The sequence below is a fragment of the Neoarthrinium moseri genome (assembly GCF_022829205.1).
Source record: "Neoarthrinium moseri strain CBS 164.80 chromosome Unknown scaffold15_Wmoseri_CBS_16480, whole genome shotgun sequence".
Taxonomy (NCBI): domain Eukaryota; kingdom Fungi; phylum Ascomycota; class Sordariomycetes; order Amphisphaeriales; family Apiosporaceae; genus Neoarthrinium; species Neoarthrinium moseri.
Window position 1 is genome coordinate 340,189 of NW_026055129.1, and position 26,267 is coordinate 366,455.

General features: G+C 51.3%; 9 protein-coding genes across 9 annotated transcripts; 4 read left to right on the forward strand and 5 right to left on the reverse strand.

Moving 5' to 3' along the window:
• Nucleotides 1-405: 405 nt before the first annotated feature.
• Nucleotides 406-1,232, reverse strand: JN550_005131 (uncharacterized protein; the record flags this gene model as incomplete). The annotated part of the gene is made up of 2 exons (XM_049316724.1): nucleotides 406-941; nucleotides 992-1,232. 2 exons carry the CDS (start codon nucleotides 1,230-1,232, stop codon nucleotides 406-408), a joined length of 777 nt encoding a protein of 258 aa, XP_049172932.1.
• Nucleotides 1,233-1,620: 388 nt separating this feature from the next.
• JN550_005132 (uncharacterized protein) lies at nucleotides 1,621-3,513 on the reverse strand (the record flags this gene model as incomplete). The annotated part of the gene is made up of 3 exons (XM_049316725.1): nucleotides 1,621-1,800; nucleotides 1,893-3,327; nucleotides 3,506-3,513. The coding sequence occupies 3 exons, from the start codon at nucleotides 3,511-3,513 to the stop codon at nucleotides 1,621-1,623; spliced, it is 1,623 nt and encodes a 540-aa protein (XP_049172933.1).
• A 1,596-nt stretch (nucleotides 3,514-5,109) lies between these two features.
• On the forward strand, nucleotides 5,110-6,677 carry JN550_005133 (uncharacterized protein; the record flags this gene model as incomplete). Its single annotated transcript, XM_049316726.1, has 4 exons — nucleotides 5,110-5,210; nucleotides 5,260-5,634; nucleotides 5,686-5,936; nucleotides 5,992-6,677. The coding sequence occupies 4 exons, from the start codon at nucleotides 5,110-5,112 to the stop codon at nucleotides 6,675-6,677; spliced, it is 1,413 nt and encodes a 470-aa protein (XP_049172934.1).
• An 823-nt stretch (nucleotides 6,678-7,500) lies between these two features.
• JN550_005134 (uncharacterized protein) lies at nucleotides 7,501-9,027 on the forward strand (the record flags this gene model as incomplete). The annotated part of the gene is made up of 4 exons (XM_049316728.1): nucleotides 7,501-7,556; nucleotides 7,622-7,996; nucleotides 8,050-8,128; nucleotides 8,182-9,027. The coding sequence occupies 4 exons, from the start codon at nucleotides 7,501-7,503 to the stop codon at nucleotides 9,025-9,027; spliced, it is 1,356 nt and encodes a 451-aa protein (XP_049172935.1).
• Nucleotides 9,028-13,096: 4,069 nt separating this feature from the next.
• Nucleotides 13,097-13,725, forward strand: JN550_005135 (uncharacterized protein; the record flags this gene model as incomplete). The annotated part of the gene is made up of 2 exons (XM_049316729.1): nucleotides 13,097-13,316; nucleotides 13,370-13,725. 2 exons carry the CDS (start codon nucleotides 13,097-13,099, stop codon nucleotides 13,723-13,725), a joined length of 576 nt encoding a protein of 191 aa, XP_049172936.1.
• Nucleotides 13,726-14,505: 780 nt separating this feature from the next.
• Nucleotides 14,506-16,083, forward strand: JN550_005136 (uncharacterized protein; the record flags this gene model as incomplete). Its single annotated transcript, XM_049316730.1, has 1 exon — nucleotides 14,506-16,083. The coding sequence occupies one exon, from the start codon at nucleotides 14,506-14,508 to the stop codon at nucleotides 16,081-16,083; it is 1,578 nt and encodes a 525-aa protein (XP_049172937.1).
• A 177-nt stretch (nucleotides 16,084-16,260) lies between these two features.
• Nucleotides 16,261-18,018, reverse strand: JN550_005137 (uncharacterized protein; the record flags this gene model as incomplete). Its single annotated transcript, XM_049316731.1, has 1 exon — nucleotides 16,261-18,018. One exon carries the CDS (start codon nucleotides 18,016-18,018, stop codon nucleotides 16,261-16,263), a length of 1,758 nt encoding a protein of 585 aa, XP_049172938.1.
• Nucleotides 18,019-18,574: 556 nt separating this feature from the next.
• On the reverse strand, nucleotides 18,575-20,218 carry JN550_005138 (uncharacterized protein; the record flags this gene model as incomplete). The annotated part of the gene is made up of 8 exons (XM_049316732.1): nucleotides 18,575-18,737; nucleotides 18,787-18,919; nucleotides 18,970-19,144; nucleotides 19,200-19,386; nucleotides 19,449-19,566; nucleotides 19,617-19,743; nucleotides 19,800-19,886; nucleotides 19,937-20,218. 8 exons carry the CDS (start codon nucleotides 20,216-20,218, stop codon nucleotides 18,575-18,577), a joined length of 1,272 nt encoding a protein of 423 aa, XP_049172939.1.
• Nucleotides 20,219-22,134: 1,916 nt separating this feature from the next.
• Nucleotides 22,135-24,276, reverse strand: JN550_005139 (uncharacterized protein; the record flags this gene model as incomplete). Its single annotated transcript, XM_049316733.1, has 5 exons — nucleotides 22,135-22,334; nucleotides 22,391-22,886; nucleotides 22,939-23,234; nucleotides 23,404-23,641; nucleotides 24,001-24,276. 5 exons carry the CDS (start codon nucleotides 24,274-24,276, stop codon nucleotides 22,135-22,137), a joined length of 1,506 nt encoding a protein of 501 aa, XP_049172940.1.
• Nucleotides 24,277-26,267: the final 1,991 nt, after the last annotated feature.

The window sequence follows — 26,267 nt, forward strand, 5'->3', positions numbered from 1 at the left end:
GGCAATTTATAGGGCAGCCCAGGTTATGATTCTCGTCAAGTGCACCACTGAATATGCTTCTTGTGAGAATTGATGCGTGATAGCTCACAAGATACCGTGAAGGCGCTTTCTACCTGTTGCCGGGGACGACGAAAAAGCCCAAGGCAGCCACCGGCCAAGCGAGTAACGCAAAGTCGCCGGGCGACAACCAGCCGCGGAGTGAATCGTGTGTAGCTCTACATCACCTCACATTTGTGGAACACTTTCAAAATTGTCTCGAATAATCATAACCAGTTCACTGCAGGATTCTGACAAAGTTCTTGCTACGTGACTATGATCACAGATCAAAGGGAGGTGCAACTACCCCGTGATACGATGTTCACGATGAATTTTGTCCGATGGACCGGGGCGCACACTCTACCCACACTAGTGATAGTTCATAGCGCTTTGTTTCTCGTTCTCTTCGTAAGGTGCCATGAGTTCGTTTCCCTCGACCCCTCGCGGAAAGTCCTCCTCTCCCAGATGAGTAGTATGTGCCCACGGTTTTAGTCCGTTCTCCTCCCTGATAGTCTTCGCAAAGCATGTACTCCAGCCGAGCCTCGGGAATTTCGCAACGACCTGGTCCCTGGTCTCGCGGTCTACAAGCTCCGGCCGGCCTCCCATATTATCATAAATGGTGGCCAGTTGTATCAGTTGTCCCAGGAACGTGATCTTACCCACATTACCCAAGTCCTGGTGCCGAATTATGGCCTCTGCGACGGCCTCGGCTTGGGGCTTTGGGGCATGGTGCGAGGCCAGCAGGCTCAGCGCCAGGATGCCGCCGTACCATTCAAAAGAGAGCAGGGTGGACCGTAGATTCTCTGGGGTGGTACCTATGTCGTGGAGCAGACATGTGAGCGCCCAGGTAGACGGGGAGACCTTGGCTGCGTGTTCTGGGAACTGGTGTTTCAAGATGCAATAGCCTAATGACGTGAGAATTACTTCCATGATAAGGTATTGAGAGAAGTAATACCAAAGTAGTAGACACGCATCGAATGGTTATATGTCGGCTCTTGTAGATGCTCTTTGGCGTATGTTTGTACGTTGGACACGATTGGATCCTCAGACGGAAAGGGAATCTTATCGACGGTCATCACTGGGGGCTTGTGCAAATACGGGTTATCTCCGAAGATGTCATTGGAGTCCCTTGGTACGGCGGACCAGCCGTGCTTCGCAATGTCGTCTGCAGATGCAGCAGGTGTAGAGGAAGGCATCGTGGTACTGGGTTCACAAAAGGCGTGGATGGACTTATTCGAGCTGACAGGATTGTTTGGGTATCATTCTCGCACCTATGTAATTTCATCATACTTTATATGCTGGGAAAGCCCGTTGCCGGTGTCCGTCCACCGTTGGATGACGACACGCTTTGGTCAGCTCCACAGAGCTAGATATCCGTGAGTCAAATCCAAATCCCGTAGGTCGGTGTCATCGCTTTAGTAAGCATCACAAACCCCGTCGATATACTAATGTCAGATCACAAATTACGTATCTCCGCGCAACATCTGAGGAGGCACTGTTGGAGGTTGCTGACAAACGCTGCAGTAACCTAGACGATTTGCCGAGAATAGCCCGTAACCATTGCGCGACAGCAATAAGGCGCAACTATGCCTGCGACGATAGAGGCTCTACTCCGGTCTTGACTACGGGACGGAGCACAATCAGCTGTCGACTCGGGCTTGATTCGATGTACAGCCGTATAGTGGCATGTTCAGAGTCCCGATACCAGTGCGACGTAAGTCGCAAATGAGATCGGAGAATTAGTAACGTTGCGGTTTTCAAAACCTGGCAGGACAATTAGCCTTGATAGCAGGAACAATGGGTATACTGGCTCGCTACCTTATCTCATAAGACCCTGCCCTTGTCATATATCTCACCCACTTAACACTTGAGTAATTACTCTTCTCGAAGACCTTCAGATACCTGACCAAGAGGCCAGAGCTCGTGAACATCAGAAGACTAAAATTCAAGCTTAGTGGCGGGCGGGACCATGCCTTCTGGTTTGTCATGCTTGTGAGATCCGCTTCGGCACTGAGAACAAACTCGCTCTGCCCACTGAATCGTCCGATCTTCCACACAATAACGTTCTCGCTCGGCTCGTACTTGGCCTTGCCTTGTGTGCATCTCTCGGTAATGCGGGCCGTATTCAGAGGGGTCGGAATCTTGACCACGACGTTGGTCGCGAATAGCTTGCTGCCAAAGTTGGCCTTGACGCCAATGCTGTATTCCACCTTGGTCTTGCCAACTTCATTAACGATGGCGTGGACCTTGAAGGGCAGGTTGACGTTTTCGGTAGCGCGGTAGCGCATGAGCTCGAATTCACCGTCCGGGGGCACGAAGGAGATGATACGGTCCGAGTCGAACTTGCCGAGCTTGACGCACTGATGGAATTGGCAGTCTTCCAGCGTGACACTTCCCGCAGCGGCCTTGGTAGCCTTAGTTCCGAGTCTGTTACCGCTGGGCAGTGATTGGAGTCCGTCGTGGTCAAGCAAGAGCCTGTCGTTCAGTCCGAACTTGCACTCTGGGGTTCCTGAAAGGTATGCGCGCATGATGATCTGACCATTGACATCCGCCCGGAGGACGGTGCCAGTGGCCGACATGAGGAGGTTGACATCCTCGATGACATCCACGAACGCCTCGTTCTTGCGATACTTGACATCGGCCTTGCGCCAGGACAGAGCGCCAGTAGCCTGCATGGTGATCTTTGCGGAATCTTCGGCTGCGCGCTCCGACTTGACGCCTTCGGTGGTGATGTACATCTTCAGCGTGTCCGTCTCGGTGTTCTGGGGGTAGCCAAAGTCGATGATCTCGTCGAGAAGCTCGTAAACCAGCACGAAGTTGTTCTTGACGGCCTCCTCGTCGAACTTGCCAAAGTAGCCACGGCCCAGCTGGATCAGGCGGTAGAGAAACTCGAAAACAAGGGCGGCATTGGCGTTGCTCTTGGTGATGGCCACCAGGTAGATGTTCTCGTGCTTGACATGGCTGAAGGTGGTGCTGCCGAGGGTCAGGATGGGCGAGCGCACCTGCGGGTTCGAGATGACCTGGATGCGGAAGACGTCGGCAAGGCGGGGGCGGCAGTCGTTCCGAAAGGCGCGGAAGATGAGATTCTCGCCCTTCTGGTTGAAGATCAAGATACCCGAGAGCATCTTGCCGGCCTGCGGACGCTGTGCTGTCGAGCTGTCGGAGCGGGAGAGGTGCGGCTGCGGCGTGTTGCGGCGGGCGGCGATGGTGGGTGCATGTGGTCGGAGGTGATGGGTGATGGGGGTGGTACAAGGTGAGTTGCCGTACTGGACATTGGTAATGTGGGTCGGCCTACGGATACGCAGTCGCGTTAGGGGGTTTAGGGGGCAGGTGTAGCTAGCGCATCAGCGGGCAAACCCCCTAGCATGTCCCTCCCGTCGCTACGGATTGCCTGGGCAGATCCATGCCTGTCCATCGCTGGCGGCGGAGTTAGCTTTTGGCGGCTCCGGCTCTGCCCCTCCACCTGCACCTGGGCATTTCCGTCAACCAGACGGCTCCATGTCCAAGGTGGTCTCCTTCTAAGGTTCCTGGAGAGGGGGCACAACCTAATGTATGCAGATGCTAACATGGACTCAAGCGGTACAAGAGTTTTCCGCTCTCAGGAAGACATATACTACTTGGCTGGACCAGGTATAGATACTATCTTCGACCAGGAGAAGATGTTCCTTTTCGAATGTGGCGTCTTCTTGAACTTTGCCACTTCGCCGTGAGAATCTGTACACGGACTCATGTTGAATTCATCCGCCCGGGTCCACGATTACTATGTTGCCTACAAGCGAGCACCCATACCAAGACATCTCCATGTATGAAGTCAGTCGAATCCCAGTTGAGCTATCATGTATCGCTGGGCGAGGTACTTGAATTCGGCAGCGTACTGTACTTCGGGTCAACTGCCAAGACACTGCAGCCAAGCTGTCTCCTTTGTGGCAGCTGCAGTGTATCTCGAATTGTGCATGTGTAACAAACAGCAAGACGGTCAGTGCGGGATGATCCAGTTCCACTCATCTAATCTTCACTTGGCATCAGCCGCTTCATATAGAACCGTCCCAGTTACCTGGCAAGCAACCCCGACAGTAGCGTCATTATGCGCAGCGGGTTTTCCCCTTCCACGTCCAGTGCAATAACGCATGCGAGAAACAAACAGACACATCAGAACAATTAAAGAAATTTGGAAAGAAATGATTGACTGCATCGTTCTAGACTGTTTCTAAATACGCCAATGGACCTCTGCAGCTGGCCTTTCGACGTCGTGCTTGTTATGTCCAGTGGCTGGCCATAGTTGGCCTGGCACTAACCCATAGTGATTACAGAGCACGATCTCAACAACCTTACGCGTGTGTCTCGGTCCACTAACCCGCTTCTTCGAACCCCTATGTTCAATAACTAACGGCGACGGCTTTAATGTCAGATATCACTACTTCTAGATCAAGTAGTTTAGGTCATTGTGCAGTCAACGACCTGGAAACACTAGGGACAACCGGAACCTTGAAGCATTTATTCCGTCAAGCTTCCCGAGCTAGTAGTCTCCAAATTCTCCCAGGAGCGCCATCATTCCTTTTTCGGCATATCAAGGAGGGTGGTCTCCGAGAATACCACCATGCATCCAAGGATATCGCCAACCCTGTGGGCCTTGAGCCTTCGAGCAGCCTCAAAGGCCTCGACTTCCTTGGCGGATTTATTCTTAGCGGGTCGCATATGCGCCTGAGCAGTGCCTGTCGAATGTCCAAGCTTGGAATGTTCATCACATGGATGGTTTTCACGGTACTGACTGAAGCCTCATAGGTGCCTCAGCGGACCGAAACCCGGACTGAGAAGGCCCTTGTCGAGAGCGAGAATAGGATACCCCCAACGAAAAAGGTTTACTAGCCCTATTTTCTCTCCACTGTAGGAAAGCAGAGCGTCTAAGTGCAAATGGATGGTAAACTCGAGATCCCGTCTTCCCGGGCTTTGGAGCCTGCGACCCATGCTCCTCAGTAAGTATAAAACATTCCTTGGCCTAGTTATAACCGTTGATCCTTACTTCAAACAATCCTGCCAAGCTTACCTTCATACCAGATAAGTGACTCTATCAATATGGCAGGAAAGGCATTGCTCATTGCCGCTCTTGGCTCCTTGGCCATGGCTGTTCCCCTGGAGGGTTCTCTGGAGGAACGTCAGTCATGTGCTGCTATGTAGTAAGCATTCCGAAGTCTGTCCTTAGGTTCAATCTGACTTTCTCTGCAGTGGACAGTGTGGAGGAATAGGGTGGAACGGAGCTACTTGCTGTGCGACTGGAAGCGTCTGCACTAAAGGCAACGACTACTATAGTCAATGTCTGCCCGGAAGTGCTTCTGCCACAACGACTTCAGTTGCCACGACATCTCGAACAAGCACTACAGTGGCTTCGTCAACCTCAAAGGCCTCTACTACCACCAGCGCAACCCGAACCTCGACCACGGCTCCTGCTGGAAGTGGGACTGCCACATGGTCCGGCAACCCCTTTGTTGGCGTGAACCAGTGGGCCAACTCTTACTATGCTTCTGAAGTCACAGCCTATGCTGTGCCAACTCTAGGAGCGAAGGCAGCAGCTGTTGCTAAGGTCCCCAGCTTCATGTGGCTGTATGTAGATCCCACGTTGGTTATGAGACGATCCACTAACTCTGCTCTCAGCGACACTCTCTCCAAAGTCGACCTGATGGCTACTACGCTTGCGGATATCCGTGCAGCGAACAAGGCTGGTGGTACACCAAATGCCGGCATCTTCGTCGTCTACGATCTGCCAGATCGTGACTGTGCAGCTGCTGCGTCAAATGGCGAGTACTCTATCGCCAACGGTGGTGTTGCAAAGTACAAGGCATATATTGATGCGATCGTAACGTTGATCAAGCAGTATTCTGATGTGCGCATCATACTTGTCATTGGTAAGACTTCACAGAATCATCGGTTTTATGTCGTCAGGCTGATCCTTTCACACAGAACCGGACAGTTTGGCTAACTTGGTCACCAACTTGAGTGTCTCCAAATGCGCCAATGCTAAAAGCGCTTATCTGGAGTGTACCAACTATGCTCTAGAGAACCTCAACCTCCCCAATGTGGCCATGTATCTCGATGCCGGCCATGCCGGATGGTTGGGCTGGCCCGCCAATTTATCGCCAGCTGCATCCTTGTTTGCCCAAGTCTACAACGATGCCGGCAAGCCAGCCGCCGTTCGTGGACTCGCCACCAACGTTGCTAACTACAATGCTTGGAGTCTCAGTTCAGCCCCTTCTTACACACAAGGCAACTCGAACTATGATGAGTCCCACTACGTGAGCGCCATTGCGCCCCTTCTGTCAGCTGCTGGTTTCGATGCCCACTTCATTACCGACAGCGGTCGCAGCGGCAAGCAGCCAACGGGCCAGCAGGCCTGGGGCGATTGGTGCAACGTTATTGGAACCGGCTTCGGCACCCGTCCCACTACCAATACCCCGAGTGAGCTGCTGGATGCCTTTGTCTGGGTCAAGCCCGGCGGCGAGTGTGATGGCACAAGCAATACCACTGCTACCCGATACGACTACCACTGCGGGTTGTCAGACGCGCTTCAGCCCGCTCCGGAGGCTGGGAGCTGGTTTGAGGCCTACTTTGAACAGCTCTTCAACAATGCCAACCCAGCTTTCACATAAGCGATCTAGGGCTTTGCCATGCTGATTCGTTGATCGGCTGTTGTCGTGGGTAGGTCAGAAGGAGTAGAACCTCGAAACTTGGCTTTTACCTTCTATTATATATATATTCCGTAGATACATGCACATATTCGCGCTCATATATGCTTATAGATGATTGGTAGACATTGCGTTCCTCTATCCCATGACTCTATGGAACTGGATCTAGACCTATACTCCTTGGCTCAACAATTGCGCTAGTTTGAAACCTGATTTGACGCGGCACACTAAATTTACCCTTGCCTCTGTGCGCAAGCCATGGCAATATTAGGTGACGACACTACGACCATATCGATAAAGCGCAGCCTTCTGACGCGTGTCAAAAAGTCATCCAACGGAATGCCGGCAAGGGGCCATGGGTGAATCGACGGTTGAGCAGTGCATGGGCAACCCCAATACCGTGAATTACTGTCCAACCTGCTCGGTCGGTCAACTTCTCCTTGTTTGCATGTGTCTCAACGGTTTTGACACTGAAACCAGATTAGGGGCACGCTTTCATCAGCTCATCCAACTGTTCTTGTCGTTATTGTTCTACTTGCAGGATCGTATGTCCGGGCTTCCAAGCACGGCGCGCATTACTGAGCCCCATGCATTCAGTGCGGCCCTCCATTACATCATGAGTGGACATTATAAGCTTTCCCTTGCATTAGTGGCCGCGCTGTCCGAGACCCCGCACAGCAGCCCAGGGCTATAAGATCTCTAGGAAAGATCTCTTGGCATTCTAGGAACAGGCAATTGTTCTACAATTTTATTGAAAAGAGAGATAGACAATCAGAAAGCCTCCAAGATGGTTCATCAGCACGGAGATGAGCATAAAATCCCACATGAGCACAGGCAGCACAAGTATGTAACAATCTACCCCGCCTACAGTGGCTTCCGAAGAACTTACATGATTCTTCCACCTTTAGACACGGCGCCTGGCTTCCGGCCGACCACCGAGTGCAACACGAATGGATATCTCGACAGATCGAGCATGTCGATAAGAAACATAAGGCTGGCCAAAAGAAACCTTTGGTGCCGATTCTGCAGGAATTCCAAAAGTTTATCGAATCTAATCCGCGCATCTATATGTACTTCACACAGATGTGGGACGAGGTTCCTCGAAAGGAACCATACCTGACAGACCCGACCGGAAAGCGGCAGATCCGTGACTACAAGCACATGCTGGACGTGCTCAATCACATTTTCGGCAAGGCGCCTGAGTGGTTGGATGCCGCGTATGGCGTTGGCATGGTCGGTGTACCGATGTGCAGTGTCTTCGACTATGTTATGGCTACTCCGAGGTAAGAGCTATGGACAACGGATGACACAGCTCATGCTTACAGTACATACACAGTGGACATGCGGCATTCCTGGATCCAGACGTGAATGCTATGCTGAAGCGGGTTCTCAATGAATGGGGCAAATATTTGAAGGTAGGTCGGGTGTAGACTCTCCGAAAGGCTGTGCGTAACTTATGCATGTGTAGTCACCCGATTCGGCTCATGTGCTGGAGAAACATAGCGAGGGCTGGTTCGGAGAGAACGCCCAAAAGGATGTCATGCAGGTTGCCAACGCTCCCCTGAAGACATCGCATGATTTCGCGGACATGTTCGTCTGTGATCCCAACGCGCCACATTATGGCTATACCTCGTGGGACGACTTCTTCACGCGTGAGCTCCGGGATGGAGTCCGTCCTGTCGCATCGCCAGACGATGACAGCGTGATCGCCAATTGCTGCGAGTCTAAGGTGTACAACCTGGCGCGGAACGCCAAGCTGCGGGACAAGTTCTGGATCAAGGGCCAGCCGTACTCGGTGCTGGATATGCTGGGTCACGACCCGCTCGCGCAGCAGTTCGACGGCGCCACTGTGTACCAAGCATTCCTATCGGCGCTGTCGTACCACCGTTGGCACGCCCCCGTGTCCGGCAAGGTCGTTCGGGCCTTCGTCCGGGATGGTACCTACTTCTCCGAGCCGCTGTTTGAGGGCGTTGGCGAGAACGGCCAGGTCGACATCGACAAGAAGGGCATCAGCGTAGCTCAGGGATATCTTACGGCGCTTGCAACCCGTGCCGTTATCTTTATCGAGGCTGATAATCCGGCAATAGGGCTCATGGCCTTTATTGGTGTCGGTATGGATGAAGTGAGCACATGTGAAATTACTGTGCGTGAAGGCCAACAAATCAAAAAGGGGAGCTTGACTGGGATGTTCCATTTCGGTGGGTCTTCTCATTGCCTGTTGTTCAGGAAGGGCGTCAAGGTCGATGGGTTTCCTGAGGTTGGACGGCAAGAGAATGTCCCTGTCAGGAGCCAGGTCGCGGTGGTCAAGAAGTAGGTCTATCTTATACGTGAAATCAGAGTTCAACTTGTTCGAGGCGCTTGATACGAGTAGACAGTAACAAATTGTCGACACATGCTCGATGTGGTTTCCGATGCACAAGAATGGAGGTCACATGACTGAGTATAAGAAGAGAGCGGGTCGCAATGTAGGCTCATGATAATGAGGGAGACGTACATGATCCTGGGAACGTAGATTTTATCCACATATTCGCCAGGTGAGACTCGAGGAAGCCCGACAGCAGCAGGTAAAAAATACGCGCATTCTGGAAACAAAATTCACACGTATCAGCTGAGCCCGACTATAGCTAGGACGGACCAAAGGAGCAAAGATTTGTGATTTAGTATGAGATTGAAGTGACGGACCGCTGTGTTCTCTCGTTGGCGTTCGAAACAGATTACCAGACTAGGTTTGGTATTCGCTGGTAACTGGTGAAAGTCGATGACTCTAGTCCTGAATTTATAGTCGTATATGGTTTTGACTCCTGGCAACCTCCTGACGAAAACTCAATGTTGGCTGCGACCGGTACGACTATATACGCACTGCATGTCAAAGCCAAGATATCTGTTCCGGTGTACTGCTTACCGATATCAACCAAGAGGGTTTTTCGTGGGGTTGTATTTGGTGGCAATGCAATTACTCCTGCGTATGCTACAACATCTGTGCTTCTGATTATGTTCGATTACGAGTCTGTGGAATCTGCCTCAGACATGGCCGCGATATAAGCTGCGTAGATCTCACTGGGAGTAGTGGACATTGTTTGGGTAAGATCCATTACTATTCTTCACCGCCACCATCTAACATATTAGCTCCAGGTTTTGCTGTTCTGCTTCACCAAACGAGAAAAGGCTGGTCACTTCAAGCGCCCAAACATCAGAAGGCTGACAGCACTTTGATCTTCTCTACTGTTGTCTTGTGAAATTCATTCGTGATCTTGTCCTCAACAGGTGCTGATACTGATATACCTTTTTTCTTATGGGGTAAAAGGCGAGCTTGTCATCCCATGCCGTCTAAATATTTCCCACCGGGCCAGGGAGCTGGCCTCACAGATGATCTGGGTCCATCTTGAATATGCAGGAGTATTCTGCCCCTGCGTCCCAACTTTGAAGGGTTCTACACCATCTCCGTTATATCATCAGGTTGTAAGCTTGCATACAACAACGTGTTTAAATTATATTAGGTAGGAATTGGCAGACGCGTCAACTATTGCGTAGAAAACTAGGGAGCGGAAAGAGTGTGGTGGGCTGTACTCAATTGGTGCTTCCTCATAACTCGATGACGACGACGAACAGAAGTTTCGGTGCAAGCACGGGCATATAGCCGAGGGGCAACACTCCGGACCAACTTTATTAATGCAGGATGGGGAGACAGATATTACGGGGCCGCAACACACTCTCTTGAGATCAAACCCATCAGTCGAGGGTATCAAGGTGACAAAGGAGGCAAGGATGATTTACACGTATAAGTCTGAGCGTTGAGGATGGCCAAGTATAGATGGAAGCCATCAAAGAGAATGAACGCTCCTGGCGAATAGGTACGGAGTAGTAATAGTGGTTTCGGTTGGGTGATTGTTTGGTATGAATTGAATAAATTGTTTGAATTGAATAACAATAAAATAAGACGAGTAATTCAGATTTAGTCGAACTCTCGAGCGAAAGTGGCGAATGGAACATGCAAATTGGTAATTTGTATAGCCCAGCTCATCAAAATGCACAGATGTTTACTACATTGCATGTAGAGTAGGAAGACACATGAAGACAGATAATTCCATTGCCTGAATCAACGATGTACTGTATGCCTAAGCGAAAGTCTCATTTCGGAGCTAGACTATGCAATGCAAGGGCCCGAGATTATGCACCGCACGTGAGGCGCAGAGCCCGCATCAAGAGGCAGACTGAATCTTCATGCGGGCATACTACTTCGATGAGACTGATGTTCCGCCAGCAACGACTTCATGTACCTGATGGACTCTGGTTGTCACTTACTGGAGCCTTTTCGAGGCCACATGGTCGACAGGTCCTAATCTCAATTTGTACATGTCGGACGCAGGTCAAGATATGATCTTTTAGGAACAGGTGACGGGTGCCTAGGAGCCCCAATGTCCACGCCAAGACCAAAACGCGAATAAATTAAGCCGAGTAAATTTAAATAAGATGACTATCACATGGGATCAACGAAGCGAGGCCATGGAACTACCGGCATTTCGGATCATTGGACCAGTCGAGTTTGGCTCGGACCAGTCAGGAGTCTTCCGGCGCCCGGGTGCTTCGCCTTGGATGCATAGCCGTTGGTTTAGTCAACACACCACCGCACCAATTTCAATTCTGATTCCCGGCCCATCTTCTGTGCATGGAAACGGTCATCTTGAACTCCTCTCCACGAGGATCTCGTAATTTCCTTTGTGACTACCATCCATGAAGCGGGGATTCGTACACGGAGATCTTACGTTCGGTACGCCGCGGCCCCACTGGGTGTGCTAAAGAAGCTTAAATGAGACCACATTATTCTGTGGGGCAGTAAATCCGGGGGAAATGACCTCGGGAAGGCCCCGAGTTCCAACCTGGAAGTCCAAGAGATACGGGCCAGGTTCAAAAGCTTAGGGGACTGGGATGCGCGAGGCAAGGCTATGAGGTATAGGTCGAGAGGCTCGAATCTGAGCAGGCGCGTCTGCTTGGACTCATCAGCCGAACGGTGCAGGAGTGGATCAGCTTCACGAAGCCTCGTTTCGCTTGTGCGCTCTGACAGAATCATATGCCTGGAATGACAGGGCGCTTGCTCGATCAGCTGCTTTCTGGACGACCGCCGAAGCAACGCACCTCGGCATCATGCCCAAGGAGATGTATTGCAGGACCGTACGACAAACAGGTTAGTGGCGAGCCCACCGAAGCGCCCAGGCGCCAGGGGGCCCACCCCCGGATCTTGGCTACGACCGCCCCCAGAATACTCTAAGCCAGAATGGTACGCCATCGCCGAGAAGACTGGGGAGGCCAATGTTCAGAGGCATCCAGAATATTGACCTGCCGACCAATAGAGGATGATCCTGATTTCGGGGCCGTTGGTGGCGCACTCGCTTCTATGTAGCTATGGTCTAGTCGAGAAAACTCGCCGGCTTACTCGGTGCCAGTCAACCAGTGAATGCAATGGGTACGCCGAGCTGAAGGCGGTTGGGAGGCTGACGGGGGCATCGAGCGAGGGACCTGCAGCTCATAGTGGCAACACAGCTTCGCTTCCTCTCGTGTTCCTGCAGCAAGTGTGACTACCACCACTACGGGCCGCCAACCTGCTGACTTAACGATGCGAATTCATAACAGTCCAGCTTGACGCAACGACACGGCCTCTTGCCTTGTCGATCCGTCGTCTTGCAGCGTTGCAGATGACGGAGTGACAACTCATGACCGAGGTAGTCAAGTTGGCAGCGTATCCAACCTCGCAGGGTGGAGATCCCTCCTCGCCTAGATCATGCGAAACACTGCTGAGCCTGTTTATGGCTCGAATATGGGCCTTTGATGCATGATCTGATTGCACAGCGAAGGCTGCAGAGTGAGATGACCGACAACCGTAAAAGCAGGTGAACGAAGGATCCTGGTGCTTCCCCAGACTCTACCGAGCCAACCAAACCGGGGACGAGCTGATCGTCTCGGGGATGTATCCCAACTTGGCAAGTTCAATATATCTCACTTCTACCAGGGCCCCTCGGTGGTGATGCTATTACGAAACAAGAACACCTTACGGCGATGAATCCCTGTCACTGACTGCATCGTGCATCGTACTGGATGTGGACGGGCCGACCTCTATTGGGCAGTGGTATGACCTCCCACTAGCTCTGTGCCACTCATTGAATACCACCTCACAATGTGATCACAGATGCAGAGGAAGGGGGGATATAAGACCGAATGGCCCTCCAGAGGATACGACCGCTTTGATCCCTTTTCTTCCTCAACCAGACATTCGTTTCACACCCGCATCGGATACAACATTCGTTGACTGTATACTAAAATAGAACGCGCAAATCGCCCTTTCGAAACTTCAACTTGCTCTCCAAGCCTCACAACAACCTCCAGCCAAAATGAAGTACGCATTTGCTGCCGTGGCCCTCGCTGCCTCCGTCGCTGCCCAGTCCATCTCCGACATCCCATCCTGCGCGGTCCCCTGTATCGACGCCTCGCGGACAAAGGTCACCAAGTGCACCGCTGATGACTACAAATGCATCTGCGCCAGCATTGATGCTCTCCAGGCTGATGCCACCACCTGTGTCCTCGGTGCTTGCGGTGCTGAGACTGCCCTGAGTACGTCCTAGATCCTTAACAACCAAGACTCTCATGAACTGACCCGATAACAGACGAGGTCCTCCCCGCCGTTCAGAAGTTCTGCGCCGCCGTTGAGGCCGGCGGAAGCGGAAGCGGTAGCACCACTGCTGCTTCTACCACTGCTGCCTCTACCACAGCTGCTTCCTCCACCACTGCCCAGGCCTCCAGCACCGTTGTTCCCTCTTCCACCGTCCAGTCCAGCGTTGTCTCGATGACGAGCAGCTACAAGGCCTCTGGCACCGCCTCAGCCTCCCACTCGAGCTCTCACGCTTCTAACGGCACAGCTTCCGCCACCACGGCCCCCTCGAGCGTCGTGACTGCCGGTGCTGCCATTGCTACCGCTGGCAGCATTGGAATGCTGGTCCTCGGTGCCCTTGCTGCCTTGTAAATGGCTTGAGTGGTAGCCAAAGCACCTTCCAAATGGCCTCGGATGATTTGTCAAATAACAAATCAAGGGTCTGGTCTCGGTCATCAAAAATGGGTACGGCATCGGATCAAAGGGATTTATAGGAATGTGATCTTGACATGAGTGAATGCATTCACGCGGGTATTAATACAGAACAGTACACTTCAGTAGCCGAAACCTTGTATACATACTCTAATTCATATACTTGGCTTCAGCCCTTCCAATAACTTCGATGGCTTGTTCCTCACGCATAATGACCTGTGACGTGCTAGCCAAACACACTAGCTTAAACGTCGAATAAATCGGGGACCACAAACCGAGATTGCTTTTGTAATCCCCCATGACAAGGGCTCTCTCTTGCGATATTACAGTAAGACATTGCATCCTCCACATTTCAGACTCAGACAATTGAAGTAGCTGAAGACTGTCATCTCCAGCTCCATTCATAATGCGAAGCCGTAGATCCAGCAAGAAGCCTTCATTTAGTGAATTGGGTATTGCAGAAGCTATCGGTAGGCTAAATCAGCTCGACCATGGACGAGAACGCGAAGTGTGAAAAGTGCAGCCCAAAGCATGTCTCAGTCAAAAATGTCTTAGGCGCGGTATTGTCCTCCTCAGCCAGGGAGTTCACCCCCTGAGCGACGAAGAGGTTAAAAGCCCAGCGAATGCGACGGGGTCTGTCATGTCGATGTCCAGACTTCGAGCAGGCAATATCACGCATTCTGGCTGGCCCCAACATTCACAGAAAGCCCAGCAGAACGAATGGGGTGGATACGGCGCTCGCAGCGCCCGCGAGCGTGGCGCATCTTCGCCTCGCTGCTGCTCGGCCTCAGTCTCCTGCTGTTCATGCACGCGTGCAGGCGGTTTCTCCGCGACCTTTCCGGAGCCGTTGTACCCAGCGTTACCGGCGCGCAGCACCTACAGTCGCCACGCATGATTGAATTCTGGACGAAACTGCGCACGAACATCGACGACCTGATACCTCAAATCGAGCCGATCAAGTTGGCGCAGAAAGCCACGCCGGAGGACCAAGGCGTTGATATCGAGATTGACCCAGAACACCCCCGTCTCGACCTCATCAGGTTGCCCGAGGATTCTCTCAGGGCGTTGCGGAGCAGCCATGATTCCATGACTTTCGTTACGAGTATACTGGCGCCCGAATTACCGTATGAAAGCAAGACGAGGGGGATAGTCACTACAGGAGGTGGTGACTACTTCAATATAACCCTTATCTCATTACGCATGCTTCGTCGAACCGGCTCCAGGCTTCCCGTGGTCGTATTCATCGACAATGACAGTGACTACGACGAATACATCTGCGAACAGGTTTTCCGTCCACTCAAGGCGGAGTGCGTCATACTCTCTGACCTTCTGGACATGGCGCTACCGTCTTTGTCCTTAGGAAAATACCAGTACAAGATCTTCTCGGTGCTTTTCTCTCCGTTCCAGGAGGTTCTGTTCATGGACGCCGACGCGTTTCCTGCTCACAATCCCGATAAGTTGTTCAGTTCTGAACCGTTCAAATCGACCGGCATGGTAACTTGGCCCGATTTCTGGGCAAGCACAGCTAGCCCACTGTTTTATGATATCTCACGTACAGAAACACCAATGCTCGGGGTTCGGAAGTCTTCCGAAGCAGGAATACTGATGTACGACAAGGCGCGGCATGCCCATGATCTGCTGTTGGCACTGTATTACAACTACCTTGGCCCAATGTGGTATTACCCGCTACTTAGCCAGGGCGCTGAGGGCGAAGGCGATAAAGAAACCTTTTTGCATGCTGCCATGGTGCTTGGCGCACCATTCTACGATGTAACAACACCGATCCATATTATGGGCCGCTGGGCGAACAATACATGGCACTCGACAGGCATGAGGCAGGCAGATCCAAGAGATGATTGGCGTTTACATCAAGTGAGGATGAGATTATCGCAGACAGCGCAGTCACGCACCATGAATGAGGGAATGGAAGATGAATATGGCGAAACAGAGAACGAGGACGGGGACAGAACTGACGCAGAACTGGCAAAGCCCTTGTTTATTCACTGCAATCTCCTGAAGCTCGATATCGGAAGGCTTCTCTCCCCGGACAGCGAGTTGTGGACAAGGAATGGTACCGGGGTCTTGCAACGAATATGGAGATTAGATGAAGGCATGCTCGGATTTGGATATGACGTCGAAGAGGTTCTCTGGGAGGAGATCGTTCTGACAGGGTGCGACTTGATGGCCGCAAGCGAGTGTAGTCGGTTGCTAGATATTGCTGAAGAGATTCTCGGCCACAAGCTCACGAAAATTATTCGGCGACTAGAGAGGCTGAAGCCTTTCGCCACAGATAACTAGGCAATACCATTCGTCACAACGTCGGCAACTCACTTTAGCCCTTTATGCATGTAGTCACGTATCGTACGATCTCGGTCTAGGATGGACCATCCTTTACCGGCTGTAGTGGGAACGAGGATCCTCTACTCATAAGCATCAAGCTTGCGTTACGGGCTGCTAGCCAGCGAAATATGCTGTCTACTTCCCCGGCAGGACTATTCTTGGATATCTCTCTGGTGTCGCTGTGGGGGGACTAATACGCGTTGGATATGGGGAATCATCAATGGCGACCTCCCAATAGATGGGAGTTTGCATGCAACCGCTGACACGCTCAGGCCATGACACCTCTCCTTTGAACCCCCATGGATTTTCGAAACGCTTGCCAAAGAGCGACAGTTGTCGGCGGAGCGCAACTTGCTTCCAATGCGCAACCTCTTCGATTCTGGTGACAGCAGAATTATCAAAGAATTTAATATGGAGCGATACTGCTTCTGCTTTGACTGCCAGTTGCCTCAGTTGGCTGCGGGCATGCAACAGCCACTGAAAATCGGCTTCAAGCTTCAACTCGGTCAAGTCCTGAAGCCGCCCTTCTTTTTTGGCAGCAATCACCCAGTTAACGCCCTCAAACGTCTCATCATCCTCGTCGGCATGAGATATATGGACAGTTTCGATCTGTTGCGGGAGTGCCTGGACGAGGCGCCTAGGGTCAAGGTCAGACTCCCACACAAAACCAAACAGATAGGTACCGGCGATGTGCAAGTGCTTGAGCTTGGTGAAACCAGAGAAACTACCCATAGGATGGGTGTGCTGGCTGGTCATCTCGTCCCAAGAGTAATCGTGAGGATAGTCAATCCAAATATGCTCCAAACTGTTTTTCTGCTGCTCGAGGGCGGCGCGGACTGATTTGTAGCTGATCGGGACCATGAATTCCAGTTGGCTACTTGGCTCGCCAATGACGTAGATGAAAGTTCTCAGAGCCTTTGGGCCAGCTAGTAAGCGACGCAAAGACGGCGGGGGTATCCTGCAATCTCGTAGTTCAAGATGTGTAATATTGAGACAGCCAGTGAAGCTGCTGCTTCCAGCTGGTTTGCTCAAAAAGGATCCGAGGCTGTATATGCGGTGCAAATACAGTTCCTCCAACCCCGGAAGGAGAAATGAGCCAATCCATGACTCGCCGCGAATTTCGGGGGAGGTATAACCAAAACACATTTTCCGGACGCTGCTGAGCATTGGTGAGTCCTTGAACGGCTGTAGACCATCGTGGCTGTTATTGAGCACCTGGTCAAGAAAGCCAGTTCTCCATCCACGCTTGGGCTTCTCAAGGTCCAAGCACTCCAGCCTGGGCACGCGGGAGAGTAGCAGCGTCAGGAACACATCTCGCCGTGTAGCTTTGTTCTTGCCTGCAAAGTAAACCCACATGTCCGCTTCACTTTGAAAGTCCGGACACTTTTCCGAGACGGATGAGTCAGCTTCCAGTTCAAGATCGCTCTCGTCATCTGTCGTATCCCACTCCTCGCTGCCACTGTCGTGATCACTAGCACCGGGGGAATGATCTTGGGCCGCGGTGCTGTGGGTCGCGGGCCCGGAGGCGGTACTCAAAAGTGATCTGACGGCCACTTCGGTCTCTAGGTTCAGTGGAGTCAATAACTGGTGACGGCTGGACGTTTCTGGAAGACGAATGGCGAGCCGACGGACATAGTGACCGAGCTGGGGGTCTCGCAGAAATGCTCTCGCGAGAGACTCAATGTAGACATTGTTCTCATCCTTTTGAGAACGGTGATCAAAGTCCTGCGCGGAGAGGAGATCGATGTCTCGGTACAAATAGGCCGTGGCGACTCCATACAACTGTCGCGTGCTTCGGATAATCGCAGACAGGTCTCTTTTGAGCTCAATGAATTCGCATACTCGGGCCAAAAGCTCAGGCGGAAGGCACGCCAGCGAGTCCGATGGCATCATGTTCTTGGTATGCCTGTTGTGCAACGGGTGCACAGCGGTAGACCTGTCACTGCTGAGGAACACACCGAAGCAATGAGTTGGGGTCGCGTTGATGCGACTTGATGCTGCAACAGTCCTTGGGGGGTCGTCAAAACAAAGGCCCTACGATGTAGGTGGTTATGCAGGGTCCCGCGCCGATGGGGTCAGCGAAGTTTTGGGGCGCTAATGGTAGGTTCAGTTTCTACAATTGGCTACCTAAGTGCATATGGTAGCCAGCTGGGCCCCAACCACACCCAATGAGTGGGGCTTCAACATCGGGGTCATATTTGCGCAGGTGAGATCCGAATCGCAGAGCACATTATTTGTAGAGATCCAATCGCGTATTTAACATAACCAAGGCATGTACCAGCATATGACATATGGCCGTTCCAATCAATTACCAATGCAGGCTTCCAGTCCTCATTTGCACCTAACTCATTAGCGCGAGAGGATGAGCCCCCTGTAGTCTAGATGTGTCTCTTTGCCCCTTCGCCCCTTTACCCATAGCCAAGTTATTCAAATCTCAATGGAGCCTGACCTATCCAAGTACACGTCGGAACTGGTACCGGGCACCCATCATTATCAATTCGCCATCAACACTGGGCATTTCCGTGGCGGCAGAAGCCTTCGGGTCTGCCCTTCTCGTCAACTGTTCGCAATACATGTTGAAGCTACGAACTGGTTTCTTTTTCCCAACTGTCCTACGTTAGCGTCCACATTTTGAGGAAAATCTTGTTCTCCTGAACTTACAGATCTAAGAAAAGCTTCCACAGTATAGAGAATAGAATGCCCTGCAACCCGTTTGCTAGGATGCGGGTTGGCAGGCCACGTCCGAACAGGCCAGAGAGGCCGTCCTGAAGGACAACCAGTCTTGCAGCTTCCGCTGTAGGTATGTCAATAATGAAGTAGTCAGCTTGCCATGTGAATACTCACAATATGAGACTTTGGTGTCATTGACTTGGCGATATGTCTTGACCACTCTCAACGAGTTGGATATGGTATCAGACACGATTGATGCGCAGAATCCAATGAAAGCGAGGCGAAGTAGATACAGGCCCAATTGGTGTTCTTTTGACGGCTCCTCTATGAACTCGGTCAAGAAATTATACTAGAGAGCGACTGGTCAGTTTATCGTCCTATCATTGGCGGGCGAGGGTGCTCACTGTAGCAAACCAAGGGTAATGTCCAACAAAGGTAGCGGCAGCCGTAGCGAACGCACCCCACCAAAGACTACCCAAGCCGTTCGTCTTTATTCGCTGGCGAAGCAAGGCGGTTCCACGGGGTCCTTGTGCCTGCAGGGTCGTCTTGAGGGTATCGATAGGGGTCAAGATCATTCGGAAAGCGGCCGCGCTATAAGCGGTCAGTATTCCCTTGTGTTGTTATATCACCGTGTGATGGGGGGCTTAACAAACCAGAGCGAGGCGAAGATGGTTTGGATCAGAGTCGGCATGCGATTCAAGTACGAGTTAGAGCGGAGTAAAGCCAGAATACCAGCATTGGCCGCTGTATCCCCAAATCTGGATACGGGACCTGGGTAAGATGAGAATCTATCCTTCGACATATAGCAAAAGAGGCCCTACCTTGAATGAGCGCTGCAAATAGACCTTGGTAATACCTCCCAATGCCACCATCCTGGTAAAGTGTCTTCGTAGCAGTGGCAAGAGAAGACCCGTGGCGATACTGATAGTTCATGATCGTCCGAATAGGCTACCCCTGACGTTTAGTCCATGTAACGTTCGCCATCTATGTAGAGCGTAACTGACCATGAGAAGTAGGACCTGTAGAACCATAGCTGCAGCACCGCTAAGTCCTCCGCCAAGTGCGCGTTTGAGTGCACCCCCCAAATCGAACTGTAGATCATGATTAGATACACGCTCATTCGGAGAATAAGCACGCTCACATCAGTAGCATCGGAATCCACCCATCCCTTGATGAATAATGCAAGCACCAAAGTCGCTAGAATGACCCAAAATGCCCTCCATAGATACCATTTCGCGGTGCGCTTCTCCTGCTGCGGCTCGAGCAGAGCCGCTTCCTCATGCTCGTCCTGTGAAGCCTGGCGGCCATCGAGCGAGCTGCGCTCCGAATCCTGACCGCCGTGCGCCGTCTGCTCGCCTGCAAGCAATGGAGTGCGCTCGGTGCTCTTAGGCGATTGACCCACGCCCTGCTCGTCGTGCGACATACTGCAAACGAATCTAGCTAGTCAGTGGTATACATTCGGGTTATAGGGAAGTCAACGTTGGGCGCTCCCTGGCTTGCTAGTTTCGATTGATCGGACCCTCCGTTGTCGATGGCGCCATCGGAAATCGCGTGCTCTCGCCGGCAGATCCCCCACTTCACCCTCGGGTTTAGGTGGCTTCAATGGCCGTCATTATTAATCACACTCACGCATGGCACCGCTGATCGCTACTCCACTTTCATAGCCCAATTCTCTTGGCGACAATGAAAGTCAACTGTATGCGTTAACTTGATCTTACATAGGTAGTTTGTTCGGCGCATGGCCGAATTACCATGGTAGCACTCGGAACTTTGCATCAGCAGAGCTTCGCATGCCGAACCCGGCTCAAAGGCACCGCACAGCTCTCCGTTCACCTGAAGCTTGGAATGCAACCCCGTAAGGACAGTTTTCTTCCCTTGAGCACCCGAGAAACAACGCATCCAAAGGAGCCAAGTTTGCTTATACTATTGCTTTCAGGTGACGTGTCGCCCACAGCACTAGCTGCTGGACTACTTATGGCTTCCGAAACATCCGGTGGTATCCCTGCCGACCTAGTAGTTAGGACAGCCGATAGAGTCTCGGCCGCTTGAACGTAGGATCGTGTATGCTTTGGTATCTAAATGCTGTTGTTCGTATCGAAAAACAAATTGAAATACATGCGTACTTTCGCCAGAACGTTATTGTGATCCATTGATGCCTTCCAGTCATCAACCCCACCGATCGTGGCGATGAACGTGGTTAGAGGCTGTTCGCGATCATGATCACGAGATCCAGGCAGGTAGGAAGCCACTGAGATTGCTTCAGAGGAATAGTTGCATAATTCATGTACATATACGAAAAGCTTGTAAAACCCGTTACCCATCGAATGCCTGGGGGTTATCATGAGGCCACGGTAGGTTTCGTGGTTCAGAGGTATCGCTGATGCTACAGGGACAGTTGTCAGTCCAGCAAGGATGTTGTGCTTCATAACTATTCCCGCTGGTCGTTGGACACCTGTTTTCGCATAGTCTGGGCAAGAAGAAATTCGAATTTCTCACGGACGTCAAATCTGCGGCCAGGAAATCTGACATTATCCTCTTAGTCCCTATATTCGTATGCGAGTCTCGGTCCCTTGATACTTCTTCCTCTCCTTTCAAGCAGGCCATAGGGAATGTCACACATTTTATTTTTTTGTATTTTTTTTATTTTTTTTCAGATATTCCGATTAATCTCAATCGTTCTAATTACCGTAAGTCAACTTTTTGTCTTTCCCAGCGCGGCAGTACGTGAGGGTGTAAAGTCAGAGCGGAGCCATCATGGTGAGTAAAATCAGCAAGCCAAGACAGTTGTAATTAACGGTGCAAGAACAACTTCAAAAAGCTTTGGACCTGTAGTGCGTAACTGAACCAAGCCCTGTGGAATTCGAACAACTTTGATATTGACACGGACATACTGCAATTCTTGTCTATTTTCGCTCTTGAATACAGGGTACGGAATCACTTGGACAGACTCAGCGACTTTGCAAGGCATAGCTCAAGAGCTCAATTACCTAATATCAGCTTCTTCTACTCAACATCGCCAATTACTGACAACTACTCTTACAGCTACTCCACCTGTGAGGCCACCAAGGCTTACCTATCAAATATAAAGTGTCACATCATGCACTACCTGGTGACAAAATGATAGCAATCGGACGGATAATCTCAATCAATCTCAATAGCTAACTAAGTATCTGGAACTTGAAGAGAAATATGTTCTGAAGCCTCACTATATGCAAATGAAGGAATATGTACAAAAAGAAGCGAGATGCAAGAAGGTAAGTTAATGTAAATGCTCGGCCGGTAACGACAGGATGGTCAAGGCAGTCACCTGCAAATGTAGCAAACACCCATTCATATCAACTATTCGGGTTGAGGAACAGAGACTTGAATCAATTGGGGGTCGCCAGCTGGCAAAGTAGTCGCGTCAAGGCGGGCTCTTGACAGCCAACGGACATTAGGGGCTCTCTTTGCAATGGGACTAGCCTCGGCAGTGGCCGGGCTGATCGTAGTGTTGGTCGTTGAGGTCGAGTTATCCGGGAGAGTTTGGTTCATCAGAGTGTCTTGGTAGGCTTGGTTAGTCTTAAATTCATTGGCATGTGACTGTTGGAACGCTTACAGGATGGAGCCCAGTCAGTCTTGACCTCGTCGCCTTTGAATGACAAAGCAGAGACAGAGCCACAAACTGGAGGATCGATCAAGATACCGGTCTGCGGGAAGGGGTCAAGAGGACCCCAGAGGTTGCCGAACTCATCAACACCAACCCCGTTGGTCAACCATGGCATTTGCGAGAAGTCGTACGCCGGGGGCTGAGTTCCGGGGGTCAACTGCTCAGCATGGACCCAAACGTTAACAGGCTGAACATATGTTCCTGCCAATAGCCCGTTCTTTGTGGTTCGAGTCTTCGGGATGCCATTGATCTCGGCGACCACGCGGTAGTCCCTGGCGTAACCTTGCGTGATATCTGCACGATACTCAAATTTGTTCTGCTCGTTACGTCCACCCTTCAAACCCATTGCGGCCACAATGCGATCGGTCACAGCTCCTGTGCACGGGTCGTAATCCATGGCATAGAGAGCAACAGTGGCCGCGGAGTTGGATACAAAGCCAACGAACTTGACTCTCGTTAGACTATTGTTGGAGTGAAGGGCGTGCATTGGCACTTACCCGAGATTCGGCTAGCTCGGTGTTGAGGTTGAAGTTATCAATCCCAAGAAGACCAAGTTCCATACGAACATACACAAGATCTTGCAGCGTGGTGATTTGCACATTCTGGGCAACTATGCTGAAGCAAATCATCTCGTTGCCCCTCCGGATACCGGAGAAGGTGACAAAATCTCCCGCGAGGAAAGGAGCCATCCGCAATGGGTCTGCCACAGTAAAGGTTCCAGATCCCTGAAATGGTCTGTTGGTTGACGGACACAGGGGATCTGAAGCATTGCGTGGTATACACATCGGGAAACCTGCCACAGTCAGTATGTGGGTACTTCACATCATCAGGTACCTATAATCACGCTGGCTGGCTAGTGCGAGATTGCCTGTTTGGGACTAGAGCGAGCTGGCTCTCAGGACATAGTCCTTCCCAGCCTAAACTTGCCCCAAAGAATAGAAAGGGCGTCCAGATGTACATACCAGAAAACGAACTAATGCTCGGGCTTTCGTCATCCGCGGTAAAGAATGGGGCGCCAGTGTATCCAACGGAAAAGACCGCATTGGGGTCGCTGATTCGCAGGGTTGGACCAGAAGCGATCTGGAGAGTTCCTTCGCTGAAGTTCACAGATTCGATGAATCCACTGGAGAGTCCTTCAAAGAATTCGTAGGCGATGATTTGCGCTGCAATTGGGACATTGTTGATAAAGTTGCCAATAACCTAGGCGATAAATTGTCAGGCCACGATGCTCCATTTCAACCAATCAAATTTTTCCTCGTTTCCCTCCAAACTCTTTTTCTCCTCCGAGATACACATCCGGACTTTGGTGAAGTTGACTTGGGTTTCGCACTGGGAATCGCACTGGGAATCGCACTGGGAATCGCACTGGTTTTGATGATAGACAAGGCCCTCTCCTGAGATCTCGCTTGGTGTCGCACTGGGGATCGCACTGGGGATCGCACTGGGGATCGCACTGGGGGTTGGAGAAGGATTGGTTCTCATCTAATATCCATCCTTATATCGAACACCTTCGTTCTGTCGCACTGGATACTATGGAAGATATCCGCACCCTAACTTACGTTGATTTCGTACCCCATCATCGCGGTTTTATCTTCGACAAAGTCCTTCCAGGGCACGTAGGCGGCAGGAAACTGAACCAACATGTTCTTTGGTACCTGGATGTTGAAGCCGTTGAGTTGAATGAAACCACCAGTATTGTAAGTGTCGTCATCGGCCGTTGCGCCCTCCAGGCCGCCTTGTATAAACAGAGGCGCATCCTGGCAAAGAACATGCGTCATCATGTTCATGAGCTGGAGACTCAGCGTCAGTATGGAAAGAAACGAAAGCTTTGTCATTTTGTCTATAACCACTGAAGTGGCGTGCCAGAGAAAGTCAAAGAAGGAATGAGTTTGTGGTGTTGCAGCAAACTCAAATACTGCGGAATGTACTGACTTTATATGTCCAGACGTCCTCGGCCGTGATTTAGTCTTACTTCTGTCCAAGCATATGAGGAGAGGCCAGATCATGAACTCCAAGGTCCGTCTCGTCTCAGGATGCAGAAAGAAATGAATATTGTTCTCGTGCATGGCCGCGAGGCAAGCATCTGACAAGGTCTTCCGCCCAAGCGCACGCATGGCGGGGCCGGTGGGAGGTCGTGAGGAGTTGCAGTTGCATTTCTCGTGAAGCCTAAAACAATGTTCGTCCTGCACCCAAGGTCGGATATTGAACTGGTAGCGGTAAAGTTGGTGTCTCTCGGGATCACATAGCCCCAAAACTCGTGCAGACTCCAGCACGATAGCAACGTTGTCGGAAAACCCTCAAGTCTAGGCCGAAGGATGGAAGCCTATTGCTTGGCGCCGAGACAATAGTTATCTAGTTTTGGATAATGCCATGACTCTAGCCCATGAATCGCAATGACACAATATGGTGTCCACGTGCCACGGGTTCGGAAGAAGGGGGGGTATCGCGTGGGATATGATCTGCCAGGGATGGAGACGATCCTTCAAATTCAGGATTTTCTATTGGATGTTGTCAGCTTACAAGTTCGTGTTTACAGGGGCTGAGCCGTTCGTGTAATAATTGTCTTGTGTTATGATTTTTGGGGCGCTGCCAAGTATAGCCAAGAAAATTACAACCAGGTTGGTAGGACGAGGGGAAGCATCCCTGTATTTCACGCACCATTGGACGAACGCACACGGAATATGTAAGCGAGGCGTTGTTGAAGGAATTCAGCCTCACTTTGGGGGCATATGTGAGTAGAGTTGAATCGGAGTAAGAAACCTGGAGGATGCGAACAGTTTATTTGCGAGGGTAGTGATCTGATCAGCCTCACCGACACAATGGCACCAACGATGACAACGTTGTCTATCGGACATTTTTGTCGTTGCAGCGAACAACTGCCGGCGAGGAACGTGCATTCGTTTGCGGGTTTAAGACGTGTATACTCGTCAATGTAGTTGGGGTGACACAGCGTCAGTACCACCGCACGGGATCCTCCACGGATTCTCTAATTTGATGTGAGTCCAAGAGTCACGCTTCCGGCACATCCCGCGGCCCCAGTCAACGTCGCACTGGATGCGCCGGAGGCGGGCCGCTTCGCATTTGGAGGTTGCCTAACCCGCATTTGGCTGTGGACCCCGGCCTTTGTGTATTTATATGTCTGTACGCCGTGCCGCTTCCTGGATTCTCTGACTAAGTCGTCGCCAAGCCTATAAACAGGTTGATCATGCAGGTTCGTCAACCTTGTTATTGGCTCCTCGTGGCACTTGGCTACCGATTCAAGCTTGATTCTAAGCTTGAAGTATCTCTTATACTCTTGGCGGTGTTCTTGGCAGTACTCTTGGCGATGCACCTTGTCTGTCCTACCATCGGTTTTACGAGATGCATTCAAAGCATGCAAGGGCAATAGATCCTGCGCGTGGCTTCAGGAGTCTTACCACCAAATAGTGCTTGGCGAATGGCAGAGTGCGGCTTAAGTTTCCTCGACAATGCGATACCCGGGTTCGAGAAACCGGGAACCAATCATGTTCCATTCGGAGCAATTCCTGTTGTAGTCTTACAACGGAATTCTAAAAATTGGAACCCCGAAGCAGCCTATAGACGGGCCAAGCACAGCTACGTTGACGGATTAAGCCATGTGATCCCACACAGGCCGAGTGGCCAAGCATCTTCAGCACGGCGTGGGGGATGGGGGGTATCCCACAATGCCCCAGAAGGCGATGAGTTCGTAGTGGTTGCAGTGAGTTGCTCAGCTATCAAGTAATTGTGCCATTTTGTAAAGAATTACTTGAACAGGTGGCCCAAAGTAGAAAATGAGATTACTGACAAGCTAGGGTTTCTTACATTT